The 26,578-nt window shown below is 40.0% G+C and overlaps 1 protein-coding gene across 3 annotated transcripts in view; it reads right to left on the reverse strand.

Annotated features, from left to right (window-relative positions):
- Positions 1 to 26,578, reverse strand: part of USP24 (ubiquitin specific peptidase 24) — a 135,881-nt gene that overhangs the window by 28,844 nt on the left and 80,459 nt on the right. For all 3 annotated transcript variants that reach the window (XM_055304866.1, XM_055304867.1, XM_055304865.1), the window contains exons 33-52: positions 24,435 to 24,530; positions 24,097 to 24,325; positions 23,241 to 23,400; positions 22,221 to 22,376; positions 19,923 to 19,993; positions 19,057 to 19,217; positions 16,234 to 16,295; positions 13,709 to 13,900; positions 12,585 to 12,702; positions 10,267 to 10,411; positions 7,923 to 8,042; positions 6,880 to 7,005; positions 6,171 to 6,269; positions 5,226 to 5,308; positions 4,243 to 4,384; positions 3,917 to 4,036; positions 3,362 to 3,582; positions 2,873 to 2,997; positions 917 to 1,058; positions 275 to 425 (exon numbers count right to left, since the gene is read on the reverse strand). In XM_055304866.1, coding sequence (XP_055160841.1) covers positions 275 to 425; positions 917 to 1,058; positions 2,873 to 2,997; positions 3,362 to 3,582; positions 3,917 to 4,036; positions 4,243 to 4,384; positions 5,226 to 5,308; positions 6,171 to 6,269; positions 6,880 to 7,005; positions 7,923 to 8,042; positions 10,267 to 10,411; positions 12,585 to 12,702; positions 13,709 to 13,900; positions 16,234 to 16,295; positions 19,057 to 19,217; positions 19,923 to 19,993; positions 22,221 to 22,376; positions 23,241 to 23,400; positions 24,097 to 24,325; positions 24,435 to 24,530 — 2,719 coding nt within the window. The remainder of the gene's footprint in view (positions 1 to 274; positions 426 to 916; positions 1,059 to 2,872; positions 2,998 to 3,361; positions 3,583 to 3,916; positions 4,037 to 4,242; positions 4,385 to 5,225; positions 5,309 to 6,170; positions 6,270 to 6,879; positions 7,006 to 7,922; positions 8,043 to 10,266; positions 10,412 to 12,584; positions 12,703 to 13,708; positions 13,901 to 16,233; positions 16,296 to 19,056; positions 19,218 to 19,922; positions 19,994 to 22,220; positions 22,377 to 23,240; positions 23,401 to 24,096; positions 24,326 to 24,434; positions 24,531 to 26,578) is intronic.

Raw genomic sequence — 26,578 nt, forward strand, 5'->3', positions numbered from 1 at the left:
GCAGACAGTAAGTTAATCCAGCAGTGTGTCCATGCCCTCCCATTCATCCACCTGTGGCACCCACTAGTCACACGGCAGGCCAACGACAGTGCCAGCCACTTGGGAGTCTGAGGCTACCTCTGTGATCTGGTATAAGAGACTCATGGGACAAGGCAGTTAGGATGAGGTACTTGAGGTCCGGCCACGTCCAGGAGGAGGCTGGCAGGATACTTCTGAACCTATGAGGTGGATTTTGACTTTTATCTGAATTTTCTCCCTTTTGTATGGCTCTTACCTGGTATATTCGAACAGGCATTTTCTCCACAAAGAGTCCTTTCTTCTCGCCTTTTTTAACCAGCTTGGTGAGAATAGAGAGCCGGTCATTGTTAGGCCTGTGGGGCCGTGGAGACGACTGAGGTGAAATCTCTGGTGAAGACGGTGCTGACCTATGGATGAAATGAGAAAATCATCTGGTGTACAGTGGCTGCTGGAGTAGTTACTACAACCTGGCACACTTATATAGACTTATATACGGGTGCTAGACTTAACAGTAAACCGCATACTTTCTAGGTCCAATACAGGGAAATGCAAATTCATAGACAACAGGACCTTAAAAAACACAAGAACACTGACAGTGCTGGCAAAGTACTATACTTTGGACATAAAGTGTACTCAATATATGCTGAGATCAGAAAAAAACTGCAATTCTAGAATGAAATAATTTATATATAGGTTTCTAGACACAAAATAACTTCTTGCCAAGGAAATAATAAACAGGTAGCAATAAGAAAAGGGGTAAAGGGATTTACTTATTTTCTTTTTAGAATTTCCCTCTAGCTTATTTAACAAATTACCTTTAAATGCCAAAAAGTATACTTAAGATTACAATGACCACCTACTGAAATTGCAGAGCAAATTATGTGGAAGAGAAACTCACAAAGAGAGATCCTCAGCTTCTTGCCGTACGACACTGACTCGACTTTTCTTTGGTAATACTGGGGAGTTTTGATCAGAGACCCTTTGGTAGAAGAGCATATAGGCATTCCAGTATCTTCGGCGGACGTCAGTATACGGGTTTGCTTTGTAACAAGACAGGAAGTCTTTGTAAATAAAAAAAGGTTTTCTTGTCTGGCAATTTAAAATAAAGGATCTATAAATCCAGCAAGTACTTACAAAAGTTAAATGCAAAGTGTAAGTAAAATCTGTGTCTTTTTACCAGTAATACTGTTTAGAATTACTTGAAAGGTGGCACAGAGGAACAGGAAGGAAGTTGTGTGGTAATAGAATAAAGATGGCAAATGTTCCTGGGAAAGTCTAGATTTAATCAAAAGGCAAATAACATTGCAAAATAAGTTTTGTGGCACAGTATGGGATTGTAACTGGCCTCACTTAACCATTTCTGCATAGAACAGCCAAATCTAGGTAAATTTTGGCAACGATATCTAATGGTTATCTTTAACCATTAATGGGTACTATTATTAGACTCAGGACTATCATGGTATGGTATTAAAATCTAATATCATGGATCTAATATAGGCAAAATTTTTTATATTAATTTTAATTGAAGTATAGTTGACATATAATAGTAGTTTCAGGTGTACAACAGTGATTTAACAATTACGTACATTATGAAATGCTCCCCAGGATGTTACCATCTATCCGCATACAACTTAATTACAATATTACTGACTTTATTTCCTATGCTTAACTTTCCATCCCTGAGACTTATTTATTTTTTTTTAATTTTTTTTTATGACAGGCACACAGTGAACTTATTTTCTTTCTTTTTTTAAAATTTTTCTTTATTTATGATAGTCGAGAGAGAGAGAGAGAGAGAGAGAGAGAGAGAGAGAGAGAGAGAGGCAGAGACACAGGCAGAGGGAGAAACAGGCTCCATGCACCGGGAGCCCAACGTGGGACTCGATCCCGGGTCTCCAGGATCGTGCCCTGGGCCAAAGGCAGGCACCAAACCGCTGCGCCACCCAGGGAATCCCCGAACTTATTTATTTTCTAACTGAAAGTCTCTACCTCTTAATTCCCCCTTCACCTATTTCCCCAGTTCCCCTTCATCCCAAACTTAGGTAGAAATTTTTAAATGCCCCTAGAATACTGCAAAATCAGATTCAGAAATGCTAAAGTCTCTATAAAATGTCTGTCCCTACCCCTCCAATTAGCAAATTCTGATTGGATTCTGTCATGTCCTTTTGCTCATACTCTTTCTTCTGGGCGGGGGCGTGGCTGGGGAGAGAGACTTGCCATACTGCAGAATATATATGGTTTTATTTTTATTTTTTAAAATATATATGGTTTTAAAACCCAGGTGCTAGAGATGTCTTCTCTAATTAATTGTGCTTCTATGTAAGTGAAAAGGAAATTTGAGAATTTTAGTGGACAAGTACTTCTGAAATGATTTTTAAGGTTGAAATTCTGTGTTCATTAGTTTCTCTCTGATACTCATTTCTTCCTCCTAACTTACTCCATCACCTGTTCCCTCAAGGCGGCTGAAAGAATTAATTTTATTTCTTTTAAAGATTTTATTTATTTACTCATGTGAGACACACAGAGAGAGAGGCAGAGACACAGACAGAGGGAGAAGCAGGCTCCAGGCAGGGAGCCTGATGTGGGACTCCCATCATCATGTCCTGAGCCGAAGGCAGATACTCAACCACTGAGCCACCAAGGTATCTCAAGGAATTAGTTTTAAAACATTTTGTAAGCAGCTCAAACATTTTCTCTCTGGCCAATAAGGTGTCTGGATCTATATAGCTAGAGCAGTGGTACGTAAAAATAAAAAGGTTACCTCTTTAGGTAAAGAATACTGATTCTAATTTGACAGAAAATTGCAAGTTAAAAAGTTTAAACCAATGGGAAATATCCATTTGTAAATACTTACTTTGATCATAAACTTTTGGTCTATATTCTCCTCCAAAGCATTCATACTCCAGGGTCTCATCATTTAGGTCAAATTCTTCTATGACTGTGTCATTAAACTTGTACCACTTTCCTTTTCCACAGCCCCTGAAGCCCACAGAAGAAACAGACATTATGATTAAAACTGACATGCCCCTCCCCAGCCTCTATCTCTATGTATTGTTACACATAAAGCAGATGTTTACTATTTGGAAATAAGAAAAAAACTTAAATTTCTAAAACAACTTTTCAAACTGAAGAGGTACATAATTATACTAAGTTTTAAAAATACAATATGAAATATGACCAAAGAGCAATGCAAAAATTTCTTTGCACTATGTTCGTATGGTAAGAGTAGGGCAGGGGGAGAACAGGAGAGATAGTGGGAGTGTGGGAGGGACAGATGAGGGCAAGGGGAGTGGAGGAGGGACAGAGGAGGGCAGGGGGAGAGAGTGGTGTGAGAAACTCTTACCGCCTGTCCTTAATGAAGGAATAGTAGTGACCTGCATGTGCCTGCCCACTGTGGACAATGACACCGACAAGTTCATAGTTTTCAGTGAGGGCAACTTTTTTTCGTGGGGATCCTCCCCCTCCCTGGTCCATACTTCGCCCATTTTCACCAACTTCAGAAGATGAATCTTGGCGAGCCATTCCTGAAACTGTGTAAGGCTCCATGTTTAGCATCCAGGGAAACTATTTAAAAGCAAAAAAGACCAAATTAGTGTTGATGAGGCACATATAATAGCAACGCCCCATGAAGTCAGATTCAAATAAGAGGTATGTATTCCTAATTCTAGCTAGGACTGCCTCTCCACCATTACCAGGATAACTTCTACATAGGAGGGGTGTTTACATGTCTGCCTGTCTACTGGTGGCAGCTGCTTAAGACAAGGGGCTGTGTACTTCTCCAAATGCTGAGATGACAGTCTTTCACAGTGGAGGCCAAAGTTAAACATGTAAAAATAAACAGCAGAAAAGAAAGTGAGGTCATCATTTTAAGATATTTCAGGGGGAAAACATAAATTACCCTTATCTGTTCATCATATTTAATGGAGCGTCCACTCTCCCAGTCAAATCCAAATCTCATTAGGTGAATTACCAAGACGCTAGGTAATGACTTAATGCAGGTCCTTTTCACGGTTATTCTCTAAAGAAAAGCAAAACCCAATTATCTTCATGGAGGAAATAAAACAGCAAAATCATACAAAGATCAGAGATTTCCATAGGCCTCTCCTGCCCATGCAAAAACAGATAATGACACAACTTAGCAACAATAGGAGCTTAATATTGCACTTACATAAAACACAAATGAATAACAAATCAATTGTTTTCTAAAAAAGGGAAATGTGGTACCTTTTCTTTACACTTTTCACAGTAATATGCATTACTTCCTTCTAGAACTTCTCCTCTAACAAACTGATCCAAAGAAATTTCCAAGCTCTGACAAGAAGTAACTCCAAGATTGAGAGCCATGAAAGCTTCCTCACGCTCGTATCTGATTAGGAAAATCACAGGAAAAACAAACAGAATTTAAAGATCTTGAAACTACCACAATACGAGAGTCTGTACACAGAACTACATTCTGAAATTCGGAAATTAACCCATGCTGTCCCTCATCCTTTTAAAAGTACACTGCCAAATAAAAATGCCAATTTTTGTTAACTAGAAATGACTTAAAGTTATGAATTTCAGCAAAGAAATTTTAGATATAGAAACCAGAGAAACTTAATTCAATAAGCATTTATAGGTCCACTGAAGAGGGAGATCTGCAAGTCTTACAACAATGCACAATTCATGACATGCTAGAAGTATTTAAAAAGGATGATCATGAACAGTACTACTGTAGCCAAATGGCAACTTCCATGTTTTCACCTTAGTACTGAATCCTTTTCCTACTGCAAAAATATTTCTTCCAAGTTTGATATCTGTATTAGGATAACTCTGAGAATACATAATTTTGTTTGAAGATTTGTGACTTCCAATGGAAATCCATGTGTTTACATATGAAACTTAAAGTACTCTTAAAGCTCTATAGAAAAGCTTCTGCTTTGCATCATGATTTACTTTATACTAAGTAGGGTAAAAAAAAATATTAAGCATGGTGATGCTCATGAATCTGAATATTCTAGAACTTGGCTGAAACCAAATATATCAATAAACTGTTATAGTAGCTTTTGGAATAAAAATACTATTAAAAAGATAATAGCTCAGATTTTTATCTACTGTCACTTTAGTCAAGTAAAATATGGATGAAAATTAATGAACAAAGTACTACCAATTAAGAGGAAAAAAAAATGAAGAGGATCAGTTTTGATGTCAATGATATCTTCACTTACCGGTGAGGACAGTCTTTACAGATCTTCTGATCAGAATAGATGCCCTGGAAAGTATTCTTAAAAATTTGGTCTCTCCCCATTTTCTGTTGGAATAAAATGTTAGAATTTTAGTTGATGCCCTGAGAATTTGCAGGTCACTTATATAGAATTTTATTTAGACCTAAGCTAAAGTGCAAATTTCAACTTAACAGTTAAAATACACTGAGTCATGGTGATAGTTTAAGCTGGGATTGAATGGGAGGATTAGAACCCACTGGCTCCACTGGCAAAGGAAGAGGAGACGAGGCCAATGGCAGCTGGTGACAAAAACAGCACTCAGTGATGATTCCGAATCCTTCTCCCCATGCGACAATGACCAGGTTAGAAGCAACTCTCCACAATCTTTTCTTCTTTCTTGTGGATAAAATGCTATGATCATGAGTTTTCTGAACAAGGAAATAACTAACTTGGACCTCCTAAGGAGAGGAGGGGCAGATAAGGATAGTGATGGGAGGTGCCCTGTAATTAGGAGGCAGCATCACTCAGGATCTGTCACATGTCATGCAAGGTAGGGGCAGGAAACTTTAGGTTGGTAAGCTAGCCTCTCTGGCAGTCAGACCGCCATGCACATGCACAGGCTGTCAGGTTCCCTGCCAGGGCAGCAGTCCTGAGGCCAGGCTACCTCAGTGCACCCACAGTAAGAGCATGAGATGCAGACGGTTAGTATGAAGCACAGGTTAGGAACTACAGACTCCATCAAATGTTGGGTGAATTAAGAAGTCCATAATTGTAGTGATCTGTGTCTGCTTTGATGTTCAAACCCCACCAGAAGAAATGAATTATGGCTGTGGTATTAAAGATGACCAGATTCTGATTTGTCGGTTTCACAGTAATCCCAAATCCTGCCACACTCCACTCGTATTACAGTTTGAGGGAGTCCAGAGAGAAAGTGACATTTTCTTCTACCTTGAGATATTCGTCCATCTGATCAATAAGACTAGTAAAGAATTCATATGCATCTTGCTGTTCTCGCACATAAAGCTCTTTGTTCCACATCTTGAAAATCTATGCAATAAGAAATATATTGTTAAACGAAAAGTAGCAATTTCTGAATATAGAAGAACACAAATGTGAAAGAGCACTTAAATGCTTCTAAAAACCAGGGTCATTATTAGGGCAGTAGACATTTTTATTGAAATGAGAGAAGCTTGAGTTCAGCTACCTATGCTTGTCCCTGGCCCCTGTGTAACCATCACAAGTCTGGGAGACCATACCAGGTGGGATCTGAGGCCACAGAACATAGAGTTTCTGTCTTAGAACTATCCGAACTACGAGGGAAAATACAAGGTACTCCCGTGAAACAGAGTAATGTTCTTTATTTAGAGCATTAGTGAAATTGGAATACTTTGAATAAATATTCTGAAGAGCTAAAATGAGAATCATGAGAAGTACTCAAAATCGTTAAGATCAGCAAATCCCTAGAAATTATAATGACTATTCTTAATATTGTAATCATTTGAAATTGAACATCAATCTTAAGAAGAATGAGGCAGAGTCCATTCTTCTGTAGGTTCCTGGAAATGGGATTAGTCTAGAGTTAATAAAGACAGAAACAATTACCACTAGATCCAAATAACTGACGTCTTGAAATCTAAAGAGATATTGGGTGAAATACCTTCCAGAAGTTCTCAGGTACATAATACTGCAGCTTGCTTTCCATCAGATGCCCAAAGAGCGACTGCACCTGGTAGAACACGCTATCGTCTGGATTGTCCGTGTCATCATCCACTGAAAGTAACGACTAAACAGAAACAAGGTGTATTAAGCTAGAAAGAGTTCACTGCTTCACAGGCGACGTGGACATACGTTATGTGTACCGGCCACATTGCTTTTCTGATGCTGTATGTGTTTGGATGTGGCTACAACTCTGATATGTTTAGCTTCAGTATTTCCTTTTGGTGGACTCATGAAGTCGTTTCCATTTCTTTGAGCTTCTATTTGATTATGAAAAACTGGAACTAATAATCTCTCTGAGAGACAAACGTGGTATGATACATATAGAGTATTTTGAAAACTACTGACTGCAATATAATGAGCTTGTAGTATATGCTCACTCTTAAACATGGGTTTGAACCATACAGGTCCATTTATCCATGGATTTTTTGGGGGTACAGTACAGTACTATAAATGTATTTTCTCTTTTCTAGCTTACTTTATTGTAAGAATAGAGTACATCATAGATATAACACATAAAATATGAGTTAACTCTGACTATCCAGTCAATAGTAGGCTATTAGTAGTTAAGTTTTAGGGCAGTCCAAAGTTACATGCACATTTTTTACTGCATTGGGGGGTGAGCACTCCTAACTCCTGTGTTGTTCAAGAGTTAACTGAACTATTATAGAGCACTGATGACAGACCCTAAATTTTTCTAAAATACTAAAAACATTAGTAATTTTATGGAAATAGAATTTGAGAGTAAGTAACTTAGTTCAAAAATCTCAACTGGTCAAGTCTATCTGTCAAATATTCTTTCAGCAGATTTATAAAAGCACGTGACCATGAACATGTTGTCTACACCTATTTCAGAAGCTACTAAAGAATTCCTAGTTAGGTCTAGTTTTAGTAAATACCAAATGCAATATATGAATCTGGGACACTTTTCAGGCCATGCACACATTATCTCTCATACCAAACAGGAAGGAAGAAGAAAATCACCTCAGGGAGCCCAGGCTGCATATACAGCTGCTGGAAGACTGCATTCATGTAACATGTAGCACCGCCATTCCTCAGCCCCACAAACCCTGAACTGGACCTGCTATCCACGGGGGGAAGGTACTAGGAAAGAGAGGAGCAGAAACAGTAGAGAGTGAATTAGTGTATCTGCCACCAACAACCAACACATTTCCATCATGGCTCGCTGAGATGTCTGAGAGAGAAAAGAAATAAACTCACAGATTTATCTTTCTAGTAGGTTAGGAGTCATGCTAACAAAATCTACATTCTTATTAAAGTACCTCTGCAGATGCTAATACAAATAAAAAATATTACTATCTCAGTGTTCCTCTTCTATTTAAAGTACTTAACATTCAAAGTACTTAACACATTGTGTTTTTATTTATTTATCCATTTAGTAGTCATGTATTCCGTCAACTGAATATCATTCAACAAATATTTTTTTAAATATTTTATTTATTTATTCATGACAGACCGAGAGAGAGAGAGAGAAGAGAGAGACAGAGACAGAGACACAGAGACACAGGCAGAGGGAGAAGCAGGCTCCATGCAGGGAGTCCGACGTGAGACTCGATCCTGGGTCTCCAGGATCACACCCCAGGCCAAGGTGGTGCTAAACCGCTGGGCCACAGGGGCTGTGCACATTCAACAAATATTTATTAAGAAGCTACTATGTGCTAGGCACTGAGCCAGGGATATAAGAGATATATGTGCTCTCTTATCTTAAGGAGGTCACAATCTAGTAAAGTACACAGACATCAATCAAGTGAATATATCTACTTACAAACTGAGGTAGTACCTGGCAAAAAAGGAATAGGGATCTATGAAGCGTTTACTATGAAGAATCCTGACCAGTCTGGAGGGTCAAGGAAGGCTTATATTCCTTCCCTTCCTTTTTAAGAAAGTAACATTCTTCCATTGAACAACTTTGAATAAGCATACAATGAAATTAATAGGTAATTACTCTTGCATTGTACTTAAAGATGTGTTGTACTAATGTAGATCCTATTACAATACTTTTCTGGTTAGAAATTATCTAGAAAAGGCATCTTGGATGAAATTGAACATTTCACTTCTCCAAGTGGAAAAGGATACTGAAATGACACATTTTGAAATGCTATTTCAGCAGAATCTTGGTTCTAATGCCATACTCAGAATCATCTTATCTGCCTATACAAGGACCTGTGTCCATGTAACAACCAACCGTCTAAAACCTATATAGGTCCTTTGGACCTTAAGGAATTGCTAAGTATGACATACTTTCCACTAACATTTGACATACACACAGAGCAGGGTGATTTCTAAGATCTAAACTGTAATTGATTTGTAGTCCAAAGCACAGATGCGCTTCTCTTGCAGATCCCTAAACTGTTGCATGGTCCAGAGCCTTGTCCCATATCCTTCTCTGCTGGAAGGAATCACCTTTCCACCTTGCCTCAGTTGGCTTGCGAGATGGTAGAGTTATGCTTTTTTTTTTTTTTTTTTAAGATTTATTTATTTATTTGGGCAGGGGAGTGTTTGCACACAAGTGGGGAGGTGGAGGAAAAGGCAAAGAAAAGCATCCTTCCCACTAATTAGGGAATCTGACTCGGGGCTCAATCTCACAACCCTGAGAGATCGTGACCTGAGCTAACATCATGAGTCAGTGGCTTAACCAACTGAGCCACCTGGGTGCCCAAAGCTCTGTTTTCAATTTCATCTCTTTTCTGACAGGCTTTCTGTCTTACCACCATCTGATGGTAAAGTGCCCTGTTGGTTGAGCATTCAGGACATGACCTGTATCTTGTAATTTATCACATTATGTTGAAATTATCTGCCTACGGGTCCATCTCTTCCATTATACACTGACTTTCTTGAGGGCTACAATCCTATCTTCATTTTTTACCTCCAAAAGCCTAAGACACCTATTAGTGCCTGGTAAACTCAGTAAATCCTAGCTGGATTTAACTGAATGTAGACTGTGCTGTGACAGAGCCAACGTCTGAGTCTGTATTTCCAGTGCCCGGCACTGTGTCACCCAGTTACTCAAAAAACAGGCTAAAATGCTACTTCTTACTGAGAGTAATTATCAACTGACTTGAAAATGTCCCCTTTTTAATTAATAAAAAGGTTACCATTGAGGAATATAGTATTACTACAGTAATAAAGTAATTTAGCAGTTTATAGTTGATTAAAGTATATGAACACAATAAGCAAACAAATACTGACTTTCTTTGTGATTAGGATAATGCAATCATAGGCTTTAGAACTGTATTATTTAATTTAATTGATTGTTTAATTGATTATTCCAAAAAAATCTATGTGCACTGGGGTTTAGAAAACTTACATCAAACTCCTTGGTTAGAGCAGGGTCGGGTTGATGATGCATAGACAGCAGTTCTTTTGTGATAATTTGCAGATTTGAAGGTGAGCTATCAGCCAACATCACCAGGACTTCATAGGCTGCCAATCGGCTATTCACTGTACTACACCTAAAAACAAAAGATGCAAGTCAATTCCAACAGTGAATAATCTACTTAAATTGTTCATTAAGCTAAATCAACATTTGAAATGAAAGCATTAGAGCTGCAATTCCTCAAACATGGTTATCAGGTCTGAAGGCAGAGCTCTAGGAATCGAGGGCGGGGAGTGTTTACTTAAAGGAAGAGGCCAGGAATACAGGAGGGAGAGTTATGGTTGAGAGCTAAATATCTTCTTGGCAGGTAAAGGAGCAAAATCTCTCACTTAGGACTCCAGAGTATTTTTATCTAAGGTTTGGATCAGCAAAAAATGGATGGAGTCTGAAAATCAAAGTAGGTAAGCAAGAAAGATTTTTCTAGATATCACCCTGAAATTCAAGTATCTAAATGGCAGAAAATGCAAACTATGCAAATCAGAATAAATGCCTATAAGCATTTTATATGTGCCTGGAGATAAAAAATTCTTCAAGGACCCAAGTCAACTTCATTTTGCTGAGAAAATGGAGACAGAAAGATGTGTTTTGCCAAATTAATTTATTTAAAATGACAATAAAAGGTAACCAAGCATTCTTCAGGAAACCAAAGGCTTCTGATATTGCTCATCTTTAGTAGAAATCATTTTGGGGATGGACAGTAATTTCTGTCACCTATGCCAACCTTGCCATTACCAAGATCACAGGTTAGGAAGGATACACAGAAAAGAGGACATCCAACCCCTGAGAGAAACATGTATGGAGTGCAGTGTGGGAAATGTGTTCATGGGAAGGGTGGGGAGCGGGGTGCTGTGGGGCTAGCTCTTAGACCAGCACTGCAGCACCCTGAGGACAATGGCCAGGACCTGGCATTGTCCTTTGCTTATATGGATTTCCGGGTTGCAAAGGACAGGTAAAGAATGAATAGAGGTACCATAGACACAGGCTCAACATTATGAAGTTCTTTTGTTAGTGTTAATAAGAATAAACATTATTTGTGAAAATACTTCTGTGTATCGTGAATCTCTTTAGGGTTTAGGTGGGAAAGGGCTGGGAGTTATTGTGATAAAATGAACATCACTCAGTACATAGGGGAGGGATGAAACAAAATGCCGCCTTTTCTAATTAGGGCACTGTGTATGATTTAAAAAAAAATTCCTCCACCTCTAAAACTAATAATTAACTGAATTTAAATTTAAAAATTAATGAAAAAAAAAGCAAAGAAACAAACAAAAAACTACTGAAGATTTATTTTCTCTGTTCACTGAAAAACTCCTGTATTTCTACTACTGCTTTAATAAAAGATTCCCATGGAGCTAGCACCAGATCTTCCAGAACAAGAGGGGGCAGGAGGAGGATGGGAGTCACAGCCTGAGACACACTGCAAGAGTTCTAATGAAGGTTTATTACCTGAAAAAAGATTTTGCTAATAAGAAATCTGTATACAGAGAAATAGTCATACATGATAAGATATAGCTTAAGGGTCCATGAAATATTGCTTGTTAAGCCTTGCCCATTCTTATAACCACTGAAATTATATGGGAATTTTTTTCACTGGTTAAATACCAAATCCCAAATTCCTTCAGGATTATTCAATAAATTCTGGTTTTCCTAAGAACAAAGTAAGTTGGATTCAGAGCTGGCAAGGACGGCAGCATGAAGTGGCCTCCTCCTATTTCCAGAAGCACCCAAGTAGGGTCATCATTACAAAAAGATCTTTCAAATGTCTACCCATAAAAACAAATACAATATTTGATTCTATAATTACCACTATAGTAAATCACTAGTAGTTTTAATTATCAGGACACAGGTGATACGCAGCAAATCACAAAGTTCATGCACTAAAGCACCTATACGTCCCTCCTAGAAGAAACTCTCAAGATTCTGAGCCTATTTACTTTCACTTTGGATGGAATTCTTATAAACTCAGTTTCTCCTGGAATTTGTTACCAGCCAAGTTAACCACATAATGTGTTACTTATCCTTCCAATCTCATAAGAATGGTACCGGCATACTTGCTCAGCACTTACTATGTGCCAGGCAGGCTTTATCCTCAGCCCCTTTACATGCATTTATTTATATAGTGGATAATACCTTATAACTACACACACTCACAAGATGGACGACAAACTCCAAGTTAAGAAAATCTTTTTGGACTAAAGTTTCGAATTAGAATTTTTACCAAAACTGAACACAACGTGCATTTTCCATACTTTGGATGAAAGTCCTGTTGACTGATGGCGGCACTGCCAGCTGGAGAATGACTATTTAAAATAATTCTAGAAGCTCGGAAAAGGAAGTCATCTAACAATGGTTTAATGAGTGATGAACCTGGAATAGAGCATAATATTCATGTTGAGGATGAATACATTTTCATTCAAAGATCCTGTTTTTGTACTTTTATATCAGAGCAGCAAAGGCACCCAAGGCCACCCAATGGCAGGGCATTCAATTTAATGGTTATTTTTTGAGCACTTAATATGTGGCAAAGCTCTGTGGGGCAAAGGGGTGTGGATGGGAGGGAGAGTCAGGGAACAGGGAATAAAGATGCACAAGCGAGGGCACCTTCCTTTATGAGCAGAGAGTGGAGTGAAAGAACCCATGCTTTCACTTAGGAAACACAAATGTCAAGACCACCACAAGGCAGAACGGTTTGAGTGAACAATTAATTCTTACTCTGGGCATTTGGGGGGTGGAGGGTGGGCACAGAGGGTTTCTCAAACTTTTTAAAATCTTGCCTTCTTTGGGTAAAATGATGTGCCCTTCTCACCCTGGTTTAGAATCACTCTTTTCTATGTATCCCCAGTAGCCAAGAAGATTTTTATAGAGCTTAGTTTGTGTGATAAAAGTGATAATTAATGTTTTGACTTGTTTTCTGAATATAGCTTATAATACTGAATATGCCCTTACAAGTTATATGTGTACCCCAGGACACTCATGTACCCCACTATGCAGGGGGTGGTGGGTGGGGGCTACCTCCAAGATGAGAATTACCCTTAAAAGAAGTAAAACATACAATAAATAATATTTTATAAAATACAAAATAGCAAAAAAGAGAAAACCCTACTTTGAATTAATTTTTACTTGATATTAAGAAGTTATGTGATCCAACTGCTTTTAATATTATAAAGTTCCTTCATGGTTTAATAACACAGGTAAAATAATACACCGCAAGTTTGTTAGCCACTAAAATTCCAGACTATTTCCTATTACCTGAAGTGTCAATTTTCTATGGAACACGGAGCACCTATCCTATTTTCCTAATTACATACAATACTATGGCAATAGTTAAGATCTTGAGATATTCTATCACGTGGTAAGATGAAGCAATAATTACCAAGCATTTCCTTTTCTGCCCCACAGAGTGAAAGGAGAGTCTTAATGAGCCGTAAGTGTCCTGCCAATAAGATGTTGTCTGCTTCACTGGTCTCACATTCAGCAGTGCGATTAGGTTCAAAGTTATCCAGCCAGGTAATCTCATCCTCAAGCATAGTAGCTGGGCTGATTCTTAACTGCTCCATTTCTGAAGCTAAGAAGGAAAAAACAATCCATTTCAAAGAAAGAAGGATTTTCTTTCATGGATTCCAAATCCTGAATTACAGCAGGCAAAGTCAAGTCCCAACCCTCCATTTTGTAGATCTGAGAAAGTTGTCATTAACAACCGGGGTGAAGCTGCTGCGCCAAGGACTACGACAGTGCATGGGTACTCACTCCTTCCTCACTCTCTTAGTCCTAAACAAAGTATGTTGTGAGGGCCCTTCTGTGCAGGTCATGAAGGGGAAGCTCCTGGTCTCAGGGTGAGAGTGGGAGGTGGGGGGGAAAGTGTCAGCAGGTATCTCCTGGGAGCACATTCTTCTAGAGAAGGGAAGGATGGAGGGTATGAGGAGAGCCAAGGCTCTAGTGGTATCAGCTAGGCCAAAGAAGTCCTGCAAAGGAGGAGGAGGTCCATAGCACAGCAGCAGAGCGGTGTTTCCAGACAGTGCACCAAACCCCAGAGAACCACTCTGCTCTGTTTTAATAAGTTCTCTTACTTTCCCCTCTCAACTAGGAGTAAAGCAAGATTCCATCCTGGAAGATGGGACTGGGGAGAAGAGGAAGTATGGCACTATAGTCATAAGTGGTAAAGTCCCACAGCATGAGGCGAAAAGGGCTACGTCATGGTAAGAATGGGTGGGACTGGCGCTGGACATGAACCCATTTACTCACTGTGGGTCACTGTTTTCTTATTTATAAAACGAGGCTGACACCTACACTGCAGGGTGCTGGGTATGAAGTGCATAGGCACTGGCATATACCAAATACCTGCCAAATGGTAAATACTGCTTGTTTCCAGACATATTCCCACACTACCCTCAACATCCCAATAAAGGATCCTGGATCACTCATTGATCAGTGACACAGGAAGGCCTATATGAATAACTTGTTCATGACTTTTTAAGTTCTATGTGTGGAGCCAACTCATGGTTCCAGGCCTTGAGAAGCAGAACAGAGCAACCTCTCCAAATTCAAGCCAGAGAGTATGCCTTCCTGGCTGGCTGCTTGCCCAGCTTTCACCAGAAGCTTGGCTGAACAACGTGGTACTCAGCTAGACTATTAGATGGCCGTGTCATCCATCCATCTGGTCTAGATGACAAACGTGCACTCTAACTACATCATCTCAGGCTCCACAGCCACTGTTTCACTGCACTGCTCAGAGCACTGTGTCTCCCACCTTCAAAAAACACTTGGGACATGGAGGAAGGCATCTGCCTTAAAGACCTCTGCTGAGGTTTACTAGTCATTACGTCCTCCCATTTCCATGACACAAAGACCTCTGCACGAGGTTTTTCCCGATTTACCTGCCAGCAAAAAGATCTGTTTCTTTTGCAAAACCATTCAGTTTTCTTCTAGGGTACTGAAAACCACTAATATATAGTCTCTTGTTTACCTCTGTTTCCAGCAACCTCACAACAAAATTCTGATTGTGTGGAGCTTTAAAGCCCACATACATGCAAGAATTTCTTTCTAACCTCTGGGTATTGACATTCTTTTCCAATTAGTATTTCCATGAATACTTTTGTCCATCCTGATTTTTATGGATTTTCTATAAGCTGAAGCATATCTTTTATGTAGAGAGTGGGCAATAAACTCTTGATGTGAACACCTAAAATTTACATAGAGCATCCCAACATACATATGCATTATATGAGAGTAAATGCAGATAATAAAAATCTGAATGCTCTAACACCAAAATTTCTACCAACATTTCAATCATTTAACACTAAATAACTCACTTTTCTTTTCTTTTCTTTTTTTAAGATTTTTAAAATTTATTCATGAGAGACACAGAGCAAGAGAGAGAGAGGCAGAGACACAGGCAGAGGGAGAAGCAGGCCCCATGCAGGAAGCCCGATGTGGGACTCGATCCCGGGTCTCCAGGATCACACTCTGGGCTGTAGGCGGCACTAAACCGCTGCGCCACCAGGGCTACCCAACTTACTTCTTTAATTATAACATACCTCAACAGTGACTGACTTTTTCCTTCAATATAGACCTTTAAAATGGTCAGAATTCACTATACTAGACAGAAATTTTCTTCCCAGTAGTTCTGTATCAGTGTAATTAAAACATAGGTCCTTTGACAATTTTTAAGATCAACAAATCTTCTCAACACATTAATGGTTGGGTATATGCCAGAAGAGAGAACTGGTATAGGAGTTTACCTGCTATTTTCAAGAAAATAGAATTCAATTCAAACAGTAATTTTAATCTCATTTATATTGAAGACCTATTAAGTCAGATTTAGAAATGTCCATTTAGCTTTCTTTTCTACTCTTTTCTCTCCCCTCCCCCTACACAAACCAAACTTAGACATTTACTTACTTGTCAGATCATCTAATAATTGGCACCTTAGATCAAAATACTCCATACACTGAGATAATAGTCTAAAAAACAGATAACATTTCAAGTTATTAAAAAAAGGTCAATTCTATTTATTTATTTATTTAAAGATTTTATTTATTCACAACAGAGAGAGAGAGAGAGAAAGAGAGAGAGAGAGAGACACACACACACACACGCAGAGACACAGGCAGAGGGAGAAGCAGGCTCCATGCAGGGAGCCTGACGTGGGACTCCATCCCGGGTCTCCAGGATTAAGCCCTGGGCCGAAGGCGGCACTAAACCGTTGAGCCACCGGGGCTGCCCAATAAAGGTCAATTTTAAAAGAAAAAGCATTTTCCTTGTAAGAACAGGCTCAGAAAATAGTTGAGTTTTCCTAAGCATAAAAAATCTTTTACATTAATTCAACTTCAGTATCTTAGCAAAAAGCACACTAATGAATTTGCTAATACAGATATACTACAGAAATTATAGTGCAGAGAGGAAACTTATTACATCTCCCATTTGTAATGATGTACGGACTGACTGCACACATCATGCGCTGACTATACTCATTCATTCAAATACCAACTGATATTTATGAAGCACCTACTATATACCTGGAACTATTTTAGAGAACAGTTGACAAAGAACAAAAAAGGCAGACAACAAATTAAAAAAATACATATGTTAACTGGTGATACTAAGAAAAATAAAGTGGAGTCAGAGAAGAAAGAGAAAGGTAAATTGTTTCATCCAAGATGACCAGCGAAACTTTTCTGCAATTATAGTAGTGAAGAACACAAGCTTTAAAACCTTGGTTTTAATCCTGGCTCCGCTACTTACAGTTGGGCCGATTTCTTTGGTTTTTAATTTCTAAAATGTTTGTTAGAGTGCTAGAAATAAACACACATGTGCATCCATAGAAGGCTCAAGAATAACACAATGAGAAGAATGGATAATGAACCAAGAATTATGACTGTTAAGGAGATAATAAAACTGTCAAACTCATTTATCCTTTGTGAGGATTGAATGATAAATATATGCAATGAATTTAGCATGCTGTATGGCACAGAGTTGTCAAAACCATTCAGTGGGAGAAAAAGATGCTGGGACAACTGGATTACCCACATGGAAAAGAATGAGGCTGGACCCTTACTTTCTGTCACATATAAAACTTAACTTGGATGGATTAAACACATAAATGTAAGAGTGAAAACTATAAAAACTTTAAAAGAAAACATAAGGAAAACTTCATGAGACTGCATTTGGTGATGATTTCTTAGATATGATGCCAAAAACACAGGCAACAGAAGAAAGAAGAGATAAAGGAAATATTTTTCAGTATTAATTACAAATGAAACCCTGATATATGCAACATGGATGAACCTGGAAAGAGCAGAACAAAGGGAGGGGGAATAAAGGAGTTCCTGTTTAGTGGGTAAAGGGTTTCAGTTTGAGATGAAAAAGAATGGGTAGTGGGGACAGTTGTCCAACAATATGTATTGTGTATGTGTACTTAATGGCATTGGTCTATAGACTTAAAATTGAGTAAAATGATTAATTTTATTTACATTTGTTGCAGTAAAAAAAAAATTCTAGCAAATCTAAAAATTAAAAAAACCAAAAACCAAAAAAACCTTACATCTGTTCTTGAACTGTCTCTTCATGTCCTTTGCCCATTTTTCAATTTGGTTGTTGGGTCATTTGTTTAGTGATTTCTAATAGCTTCTTATATATATTATCAAAATGAGTTTCTTGTCTGTCACATGTTACAAATCTATTCAGCAGTTTGTGAACTGACTTTTGACTTTATGGTATTTTTTTCCACCTAGAATATTTTAATTTTTATGGAGTCGAATATATTAGTCTTTCATTTCATGACTTAATGGGTACAGAGTTTCAGTTTAGGATGATGAGAAAGCTCAAGAGGTGGATGGTGAACACAGTTGCACGATAATGAGAATATACTTAATGCCACTGAACTTACGCTTAAACAGACCAAGTTTGGATACAAACTTGGGGGTCAGGATACTTATCCAAACTTAGGGGATTGGAGTAGCTCTAGTATTTCTTCCCTTCCAGAGCTCTAATTTGTAAAGCATGTATACAAGGAAAGTAGATCCTGATTTCGCACATCTCAGTGGTACCTTATAAGCACTATGACAAGGGTTCTCTGGTAAAGCTAATCTGAAGACAGTGGAGGTTGCTGTGGGATCTCCAGCCCTCCATCCTGGGCCTAGACCAAAGCAGCCTTGCCCGCAGGCTAGCCCACAGATGTATGGCACAGTGGGCAGAATGGACTCACCCAAGCCATTCTATCAGCCTGGACCACAGATTCCTTCCATGCCCAGGCGCGTGTAAAACCAAGGGAGAAAGCTAGACGGACACTCCAGCTACATCTAGATATGGAGTCAGGAGGTATGCCGACTAAGAGGATACCTGCTCTCACCAAATCACTCTGAGAGTGAAATACGCAAGAACCTGACCAGCATGACCTTCATTAAGTGATAGGGCTCCAATAATTTCAGCCTCTCACCAAGCAGGTGAGACCCTCTTTCTCTTGGGGGTGGTGGACCAGGTCCGGCAGAGGTGGGAGATGGAAGTGATTCAAGGGGAAGGAAGCCTGGTATTGTCTCCTCTAACTCCCCTGTCCTGAAAGGGGATAGTAAAAATTGCAATGCCTTCTTTCAGGATACAAATATTCTAAGAGGAAAGGAGAAATTCTTCTGTCATCTCAATAATGCACATGGGTTTCAGGGTAACAACAGGCAAAGCATCATTCTCTTTTTGTATAACGTGAGCTTTTTCATCTTGATTACGTACCTCTGATTGACTCCTCTCATAATACTAGTTGGGGACCAGAGAGGTAGCTGAGCTGTGAGGATCACCCCGAGGAGAAACTGGTTTGGCTTCTGTACGTCTGGGTGAGCTGAAGTATCTGTCTGACTCAGAGTATACAGCTGGTCACAGGCAGCACGGCGAATCTGAAATTACATCATCAGTGGCCAACAACACAGGTCAACCGACACTTAGAGACTGCTTGAAAAGTGATCTTCCTCCCAAGTCCATACTCTGAGGAATATTCTAAGGTTGTGAACATCTTAATCACTGATAGTAACGTTTACACTGAACAGATTGGGGCTGATTAAAAACAAACATGGTCTGAGCACTGATTTCCCAAATTATTCTCTTCTCTTACTCAACAGTTTTATAATTTACTATACATGAATATAAGAAAAAACTCTCCAAGTATTTGAGAGTTAATTTTCAAGGTCATAGAAGAAAATGAGAATTATAAAATCTGGTGGGGAATTTGTGGCTTCGTTGGTCTTCCCTGATTTTGACCAGCATGTTGACACTGAATGCCAGCTGTGGATGCTCAACATCGGCTGTAACATTTTGTTATAAACAAATACAAATTAATCTTAGCATTAATCTCTGAACTTCCAGTGGAATATGGAATAGAAGGGAGGGCAGAGTATCTGAATGGTCACCTTGCTTCCAGAGTGGTCTACGCCCCCTTTGTAGGACTTCCTGAGAGGACCAGGTGCCAGGCCTTCTGGCCTACACATGCAGTGTCACAGGTATGCAGAGGGCCCCGGACAGAAGAGGACCGGGGGCGGGGCGTGTGTGTGTGTGTGTGTGTGTGTGTGTGTATGTGTGTCTTATGTAATGTAAACAATTCTTACCTCAGCACTTGGCGATCCGAGCAGAATATCAATGATAAAATCAGCAACACAGGGCAAGTTATAGAAAGATGCTGATGATAAGAATAGGGAGAATTAGGGGCAGGAGGAGGGAACTAAGTTAGGAAATGCATTTTCAAAATTTCAAAAATTCTGAATACTTTTTTAACCTTAGCTACAGCAGAATTTCATCTCTTCTTCTACCTGGATTTCATCTCTTCTTCTACCTGGACTTGAATTCAGTACTTTCTACAACCGCCTCCACATCTCTGAATTTCCCCCACAAGAGCCAAAGATGCCTGAGAGCGAGGCCATGGCTTGGCCATTTCTGTGTCTCCACATCTCAGCCTCATGCACACCAGTTACAGGGCAAATATGTCCTGACTTGATAAACTATCAATACTCTACAATGAAATTACAAATGATAAAAAAAAGCTTGAAACAAAACTGTCTTTTTTTTTCCATCCTGACTTGAAAATACCTCTAAAACTAAATAATTACAGGAAAATTGAACTATGAGTATGGCATTTGTTCAAAAGCATTTCATAATGACTTGTACTTCTTATATGTCTTCAAAAGCATTCTTGCTCAAAGTAAATACTTTTGACTACAACATTACTATTCTACAAATGTCTTTTTCTAGATTTACCTTGATTATAAGTACGAATGTTATACTAAACACGTAATAGTCATTAATTCTACATAACAAGTGGTCTGAATCAGTAATAACAAGGAAGAGCAGGGCTTCTGTGTGTTGGAACAACTTTTAAGAGTGGAAATGTTAAGACTGTATTCCTGAATAAATATTTATCGAGGGGTTACTACACACTGGGCTGTGTTTGGACGTGAGAGATTCAGTAGGGAACTAAATGGACAAAAGTCTCTGTCTTTATGGAGCTTACAATCTAGGTGGGGAGGGATGATGACAACAAGATAAGTAAATAAATTAATTATATGCTATGCTATACAATGATAAGTGATAGAGAAGAAACAAGGGACTTGTGTTGTGCTGGGATGACAGGAGGGCTGTGGTGGAAAAATGTCTCACTAAGAGGGTGAGATTAAGCACACTGTAGGAAATGAAGCAGAGTGCCATGTGTGAAAGATGGGTAAGAACATACCAGGAAGAGGGAACAGCCAGTGCCAAAGGCCCTGAGGCAGGAATATGCCTGGAGCCTTGGGAACCAGCCAGGGAGCCAGAGTGGCCAAAGCACAGTGAGTGAGGGGGAGCACAGTAGAAGGTGAAGGTACAGAGGTGCTAAAGGGGTAGACTCTGTCTGGCCTTAGTAAAGATTTGGCTTTTACTCAGTGTGAACTGAGAAACTGCTGCTGGGTTTTAAACAGGAGTGATACAATCTGACTTACATTTTAGGAGGTCCTCTCTGGTTACTGTGTGGAGAATAAACTGCAAGGGCAGAAGCAGGGAGATCAGCTAGGGGGCTACTGCTATGATCTGAACTAAGGGTGATGCTAGAGCAGATGTGAGTAACAGTGGCGGTAACAGAGGGTAGAATCTGACATAGTTGAAAGAAGAATGAGCTGACAGAAGCCGGTGTGTGAGAGGAATCAAGGGAACTCTAAGGTTTTTGGATAGAGCAACGAAAAGAATGACTTGAGCTGGGAAAACTCCTGCATGATACGGGCCAGCTAAGTGGTTTAGCTATAGACACGTCAAGCCTGAGGAGTCTACCTGAGAACCAAGTGGAGGGGTCAGGGCTGTGGTCCAGGCTGTGGTTCCACATTCAGATAATGTGTGCATTCTGACAAGGATATTTTGGGCTGTGATGGTGGATGAGGTCACGGGGAGAAGGGGCATACACAGAGAAAAGACAGTGATGAGGGGCCAGGCCCTAGGGTGTTTTAGTATTAAACTGTATTAATAATAGCCCCAGTTTGCCAAAGCCCACAAATGAAGATACAAGGGCAGGTGTGAAGTTTTGTAACTTTGAATGCTAAAGTCATCATCAGTTTAGGGACTGATATATAATTCTAATTCTACAGTTTATGACCTATAAATCTGAGCTGTCTTAATTCCCCAACTAGACAGTAAGCTCCTGGAGGGCAGATGTACTGCCCATTTAACACCTACTGTGGAACCCTCTATACAGAAGGTGCTCAATAAATACTTGTTCAGAATTTAACCACTCTAAGCACTATTCTTACCTATTCCACCTGCCAGCTTTTCCCTTTTCATTTCATTTCTGTCAGCATGACCTTCTCTACGAAGGAATGTACATAGTTCCCAACAGAAACCTGGCTTTTCCCTAAAAGAGATGAATGGTAAACAAACCTCCTGCATACCTAGTTGCTGGCTCCGTAGCTGCAGGCATGTAACAAGAAGAGACAGAGCTTCCCCGGCAATCAGCGAGTCTTTGGTGGACACAGACTGTTGTCGCACACAGATGCCCGCGTGCAGGGCTGCTGGGTCCCCTTCACTCCCAGAGCTGCAATTGCTTCCTGGGAACAGGAAAGCAGATGGTTACTGTGGACCCCAAAGGACCCTCATGGTATTAGAACATCCTTTCAATGTGCTCCAGAAGCCTCAAGTGAAATTAAACTGTGCCAAAAGACATTCTGGTCTAAGAAATGAGAGATACTTAATTACTTTATTTGACCCCGACTGCTCTAAAAACAGTGTATTTGCAGGCACTCAACATGTGCTTTTGAGGCAAAGCTCAGTTGAAGTGACGAAAGTGAGAACAGTACAGTCTGGGAGGCCTGAAAGAGTCTTCCCGAAATACTAGAAATGTTCCTCATCCTGATCTAGATGGGCATCCATATGTAAAAATCTTAAAAAGCCTGTACATTTAACATTTCTGCACTTCTCTGTATGAACATCATAAGATTTAAAACCTTTTTATACAGATATATACACACACACACATACACACACACACACACATAAATTGAAGAGGGAAACCAAATGAAGCAGAGAAATGAAGCTATTTATAAAAGCCTTATAGAAAGTAACTGGCCAAACCAAAAAAAGTGACTTTTCCAGGTAGGAATTCTAGATGAATTTTTATAACAATCACAATTATCAATTGGTCACATGGCACTTTTACAACACTCGGTAAGCTAAAAACTCTGCTGATTTGGTTTCCCCACTTCCTCTGTGCTTATCAACACTTTTCAAAGTATTATATATGTACAATAACATTCACAAGTCTTAAGGGCACAGCTTGATGGGTTTCTACTCATGCTCAAAAGCAAGAGAAAAGCCTTTCTCCTTTTTGTGACTCCAAACAGCCAAGCAGAGTTAACTCTTACAACTTATTCCTTGCCTAGTGATTTAATTACTTTATCCTTTTAAATCAGTACCTGAACTGCTGAGTCTGTTTCGAATTCCAGCAGGAAACAGAGAATTACTTTCTTTAATTGGTTGGCTACTCCCAACGAGGTCGAGCCGTCCTGCAGCTGCAGCCCAGGACAACCTCATGAAACAAGCCACAGTAGATGTGAAGTCACTTACTTCCATTGTCTAAACAAGTGTGGAAAGAATGTTATGAGACAAGGAAGCACTTGAACACATTCCCTCTACTGACTTCCATAACCTCCTTTACTGGTCTCAGTTTTGTGAGACTTCTTCTCCTCCTCGATTGTCCAGGACAGCCTTTTCTACTATGCTTCTATACTGTTCAGCAACTATGAGTAACTCTGCTAACCTGTAGCACAGAGACTGATCTCCATGCTCAGGCATTAGGATTCCTGTCACTGGTCCAGTTTACCATTTCTCCTTTTCCACACACTCTACTCTGGGCTGCATGAACGACCCCCTGGCCTTCCCTATAGGCTCTGTACTCTCTGGATTTGCTCACCTGTACTCTTGCTGGAATAACTCTCCATGCTTCTCTATCTGGAATCTGATCTACCTTTAAAGCCTAGCGCAAATGCTACCTCCTATGTAAAATCATCAATGACAGCCACAGGTGAAGGCAATTATTTTGCTTCCTCTGAAGGCTTATGAATATTCTGCCCTTGTAGCTGTCCTATAACCCTTCATATTTCCCATCTTGAATTATAGTTATTTGTATACTGGTGGTCTCTTTCTTGCTCACTGTAGATTCCAGGAAGGCTACATTCACGTCAATAACTGTTAAGTCTGCACAGCCCCTCCCTGTACTGGTGTCTTCAAACAGGAGGGACTTCACATTTCCTGAATATACAAGTCACTTACTTGTATTGCAACACGTGCAGCAGGGATGATTTCCTCGACTCTAATAGAAGACCTGTCAGACACGGACAACTGCCGGTAGGATGACTTTTCTGGGGTACCACATAAGGACATCTGCCTGCTTGTTTGCCGGCTGACATTTCGGAATGGGCGAGAAGAAAGTGCTTCTATGCCATCTTTGGTGAGGTCTTCATCTAGTAATGTGGGCATTGTTTGCCCAACAAGTAAAAATCTTCAAAGGAAACAAAAAGCTAGACTTACCTGAGGTCATATCATACTATTCAAAATGACAGGATTTGGGAAGAAAATGTACTGTCTGTGAGATTTATACATTTACATACCTTGCAAGTTGTAGACAGATAGAGTAAACTCCTTGCCTTGTCTCATAGTCTACTTCTGATGGGATGGAATCCCTCTGCATGACATTTACAACCAAACTTAAAAGAAAAGAAAAAGGCAGGATATTAAATAGAGACTTTTATTTCTTTCATAGAAAATTTTCTCTACGTAATGTAATTGCTTATGCAAATGTTATCATTACTTAACATTTCTACAAGAGCCTTACATACACATGAACCATACATATTTCTACCACAATGACTTCCTATGATTATCTGTAACTCCTAGTCCATTTAGAATTAGATTCCTTGCTTAGCCAAAAGGTAGAATGTTTGGATAGTCCTCCTCACTTAACTGGTGTGTGTTCACTGATTCACCACAGTTGTATTACTAGAAGAACCATCGATTAAAAAACATATCTGGAATTGGTATATTCAGTAAAGCTTGTTTTCACATCCACTATAATCTCTCTCATTATGAAAGCTTCCTAAGTGTTCTTCCTTTTCCCACTCCTGACTTTCCAAAAATCTATCCTTAAAAAAAGATTAATTGGAATGATCCTTCTAAAATATAAGTCAGATCATAGCACTCCTCATCTGCACAAAATCCTCCAATAGTTTCCTACTTCCTACAGAGAAAAAAAAGGCAAGAGTCTCCACAGTAACCTGTGACCTATAAGACCCATAACCTGACATCTGGTATGTCTGTAACCTCATGTCACCCTACTCTGCCTCCTTCCTGCTACCCCAACCACATGGGCATGCTGGTCTCTGAAGGCACCAGTCCTGTCTCACATAAGGCACACACTGGCTGCTCCTCTGGATGGCTTTCCCCCAAGGACCCCAAGTCTCCCTTCCTCACCTCTTTCAGGTTTTTGTAAGATGTCACCCTATCAGTGAAACTTTTCCTGATCACCCTACTGAAAATCACAACCCTGTCCATCCCCTTTCCTGTCTTATTTTCCCTACAGTTTTTTTTAATTTATGAGAGAGAGAGAGAGAGAGAGAGAGAGAGAGAGAGAGAGAGAGAAGCAGGCTCCATGCAGGGAGCCTGATGTGGGACTCAATCCCAGGTCTCCAGGATCAGCAGGCCCTGGGCTGAAGGCGGCGCTAAACTGCTGAGCCACCAAGGCTGCCCCTTTTCTCTATAGTTCTCATCACCTCCTGACATACACTTTTACCTTTACTTCTTTACTGCTTGTCTCCCCCTCTAGACAGTATGCTTCACAAGGATGTGGAGCTCTGTCGAATCTGTTCTCTGCTCTGTTCTCTGTGCTCAGAACAGTGCCTGGTATGCAGATTAACTGACTCATAAAACTAAGCTAGCAGTAGAATGCCTTTATTCCAGAGCTCTGTAACTCCAAGTCAATAATGGCCTTCACTGAGAACACCTCTGTGATGCTGAAAACGAAATCAACCCCCTGCGGTAGGCCTTCCACATGCTTTGGGGCAGGGAGGGTCTTTCAGCCCACTCTCTTTATCTCTTCAAGGTCTTGGGAGAGCCTCTTCCCCCTAAAGCCTCCCATAGGAATCCCTACAACTGCCCTCTAGTCCTCACTCTTTCCTTGCTCAAGGAAACGGGAGAGAAGGCCTGCTTCTTTCCAGGGCAGGAGAACACGGCCCCTCGGATTATCCCTTTTCCTTTGATCTTTCTTCTTTTAGTCAGCCTGCAAAGACAACCTAGGCTTCCCTGAAGGTAAAAGCAAAACAGAAAAAGCGATCTTTCCCCTCGGCTGTTATCCCCTGCCAGTCACTGTCACCCCTGCTCTGCTTCCCCCACATCTCTGATGCCACTCGGTGCTCCCCTCCACAGCATCACTGCCAAACCATGCACTTCACGTGCCTCAACCACATTCATCTGTCTTGACATTCCGAGTCTTCCGCCCCCTTCTATGCCTATTTCCCACACTGACTGAATGTTCACCATTCACTCCCTCTCTCAGGTTACGAATCACAAGGTCATTTATAAATTTCCTTCCCTCCTTCCTTATTTCTAGTTATAAAGACTTGCCTATGTTACCTTATAAATATAATTTACCACTGCCCGACATCTACAACCATCACTCTTCTCCCTGGGCCTCTGCATGGCTCTCCCTACCTCCCATCTCTCCCACTTCTATTTATTGTCTCTACTGCAGCCACAGTAA

This window comes from Nyctereutes procyonoides, unplaced genomic scaffold (assembly GCF_905146905.1).
Source record: "Nyctereutes procyonoides isolate TBG_1078 unplaced genomic scaffold, NYPRO_anot_genome, whole genome shotgun sequence".
NCBI classification, from domain to species: domain Eukaryota; kingdom Metazoa; phylum Chordata; class Mammalia; order Carnivora; family Canidae; genus Nyctereutes; species Nyctereutes procyonoides.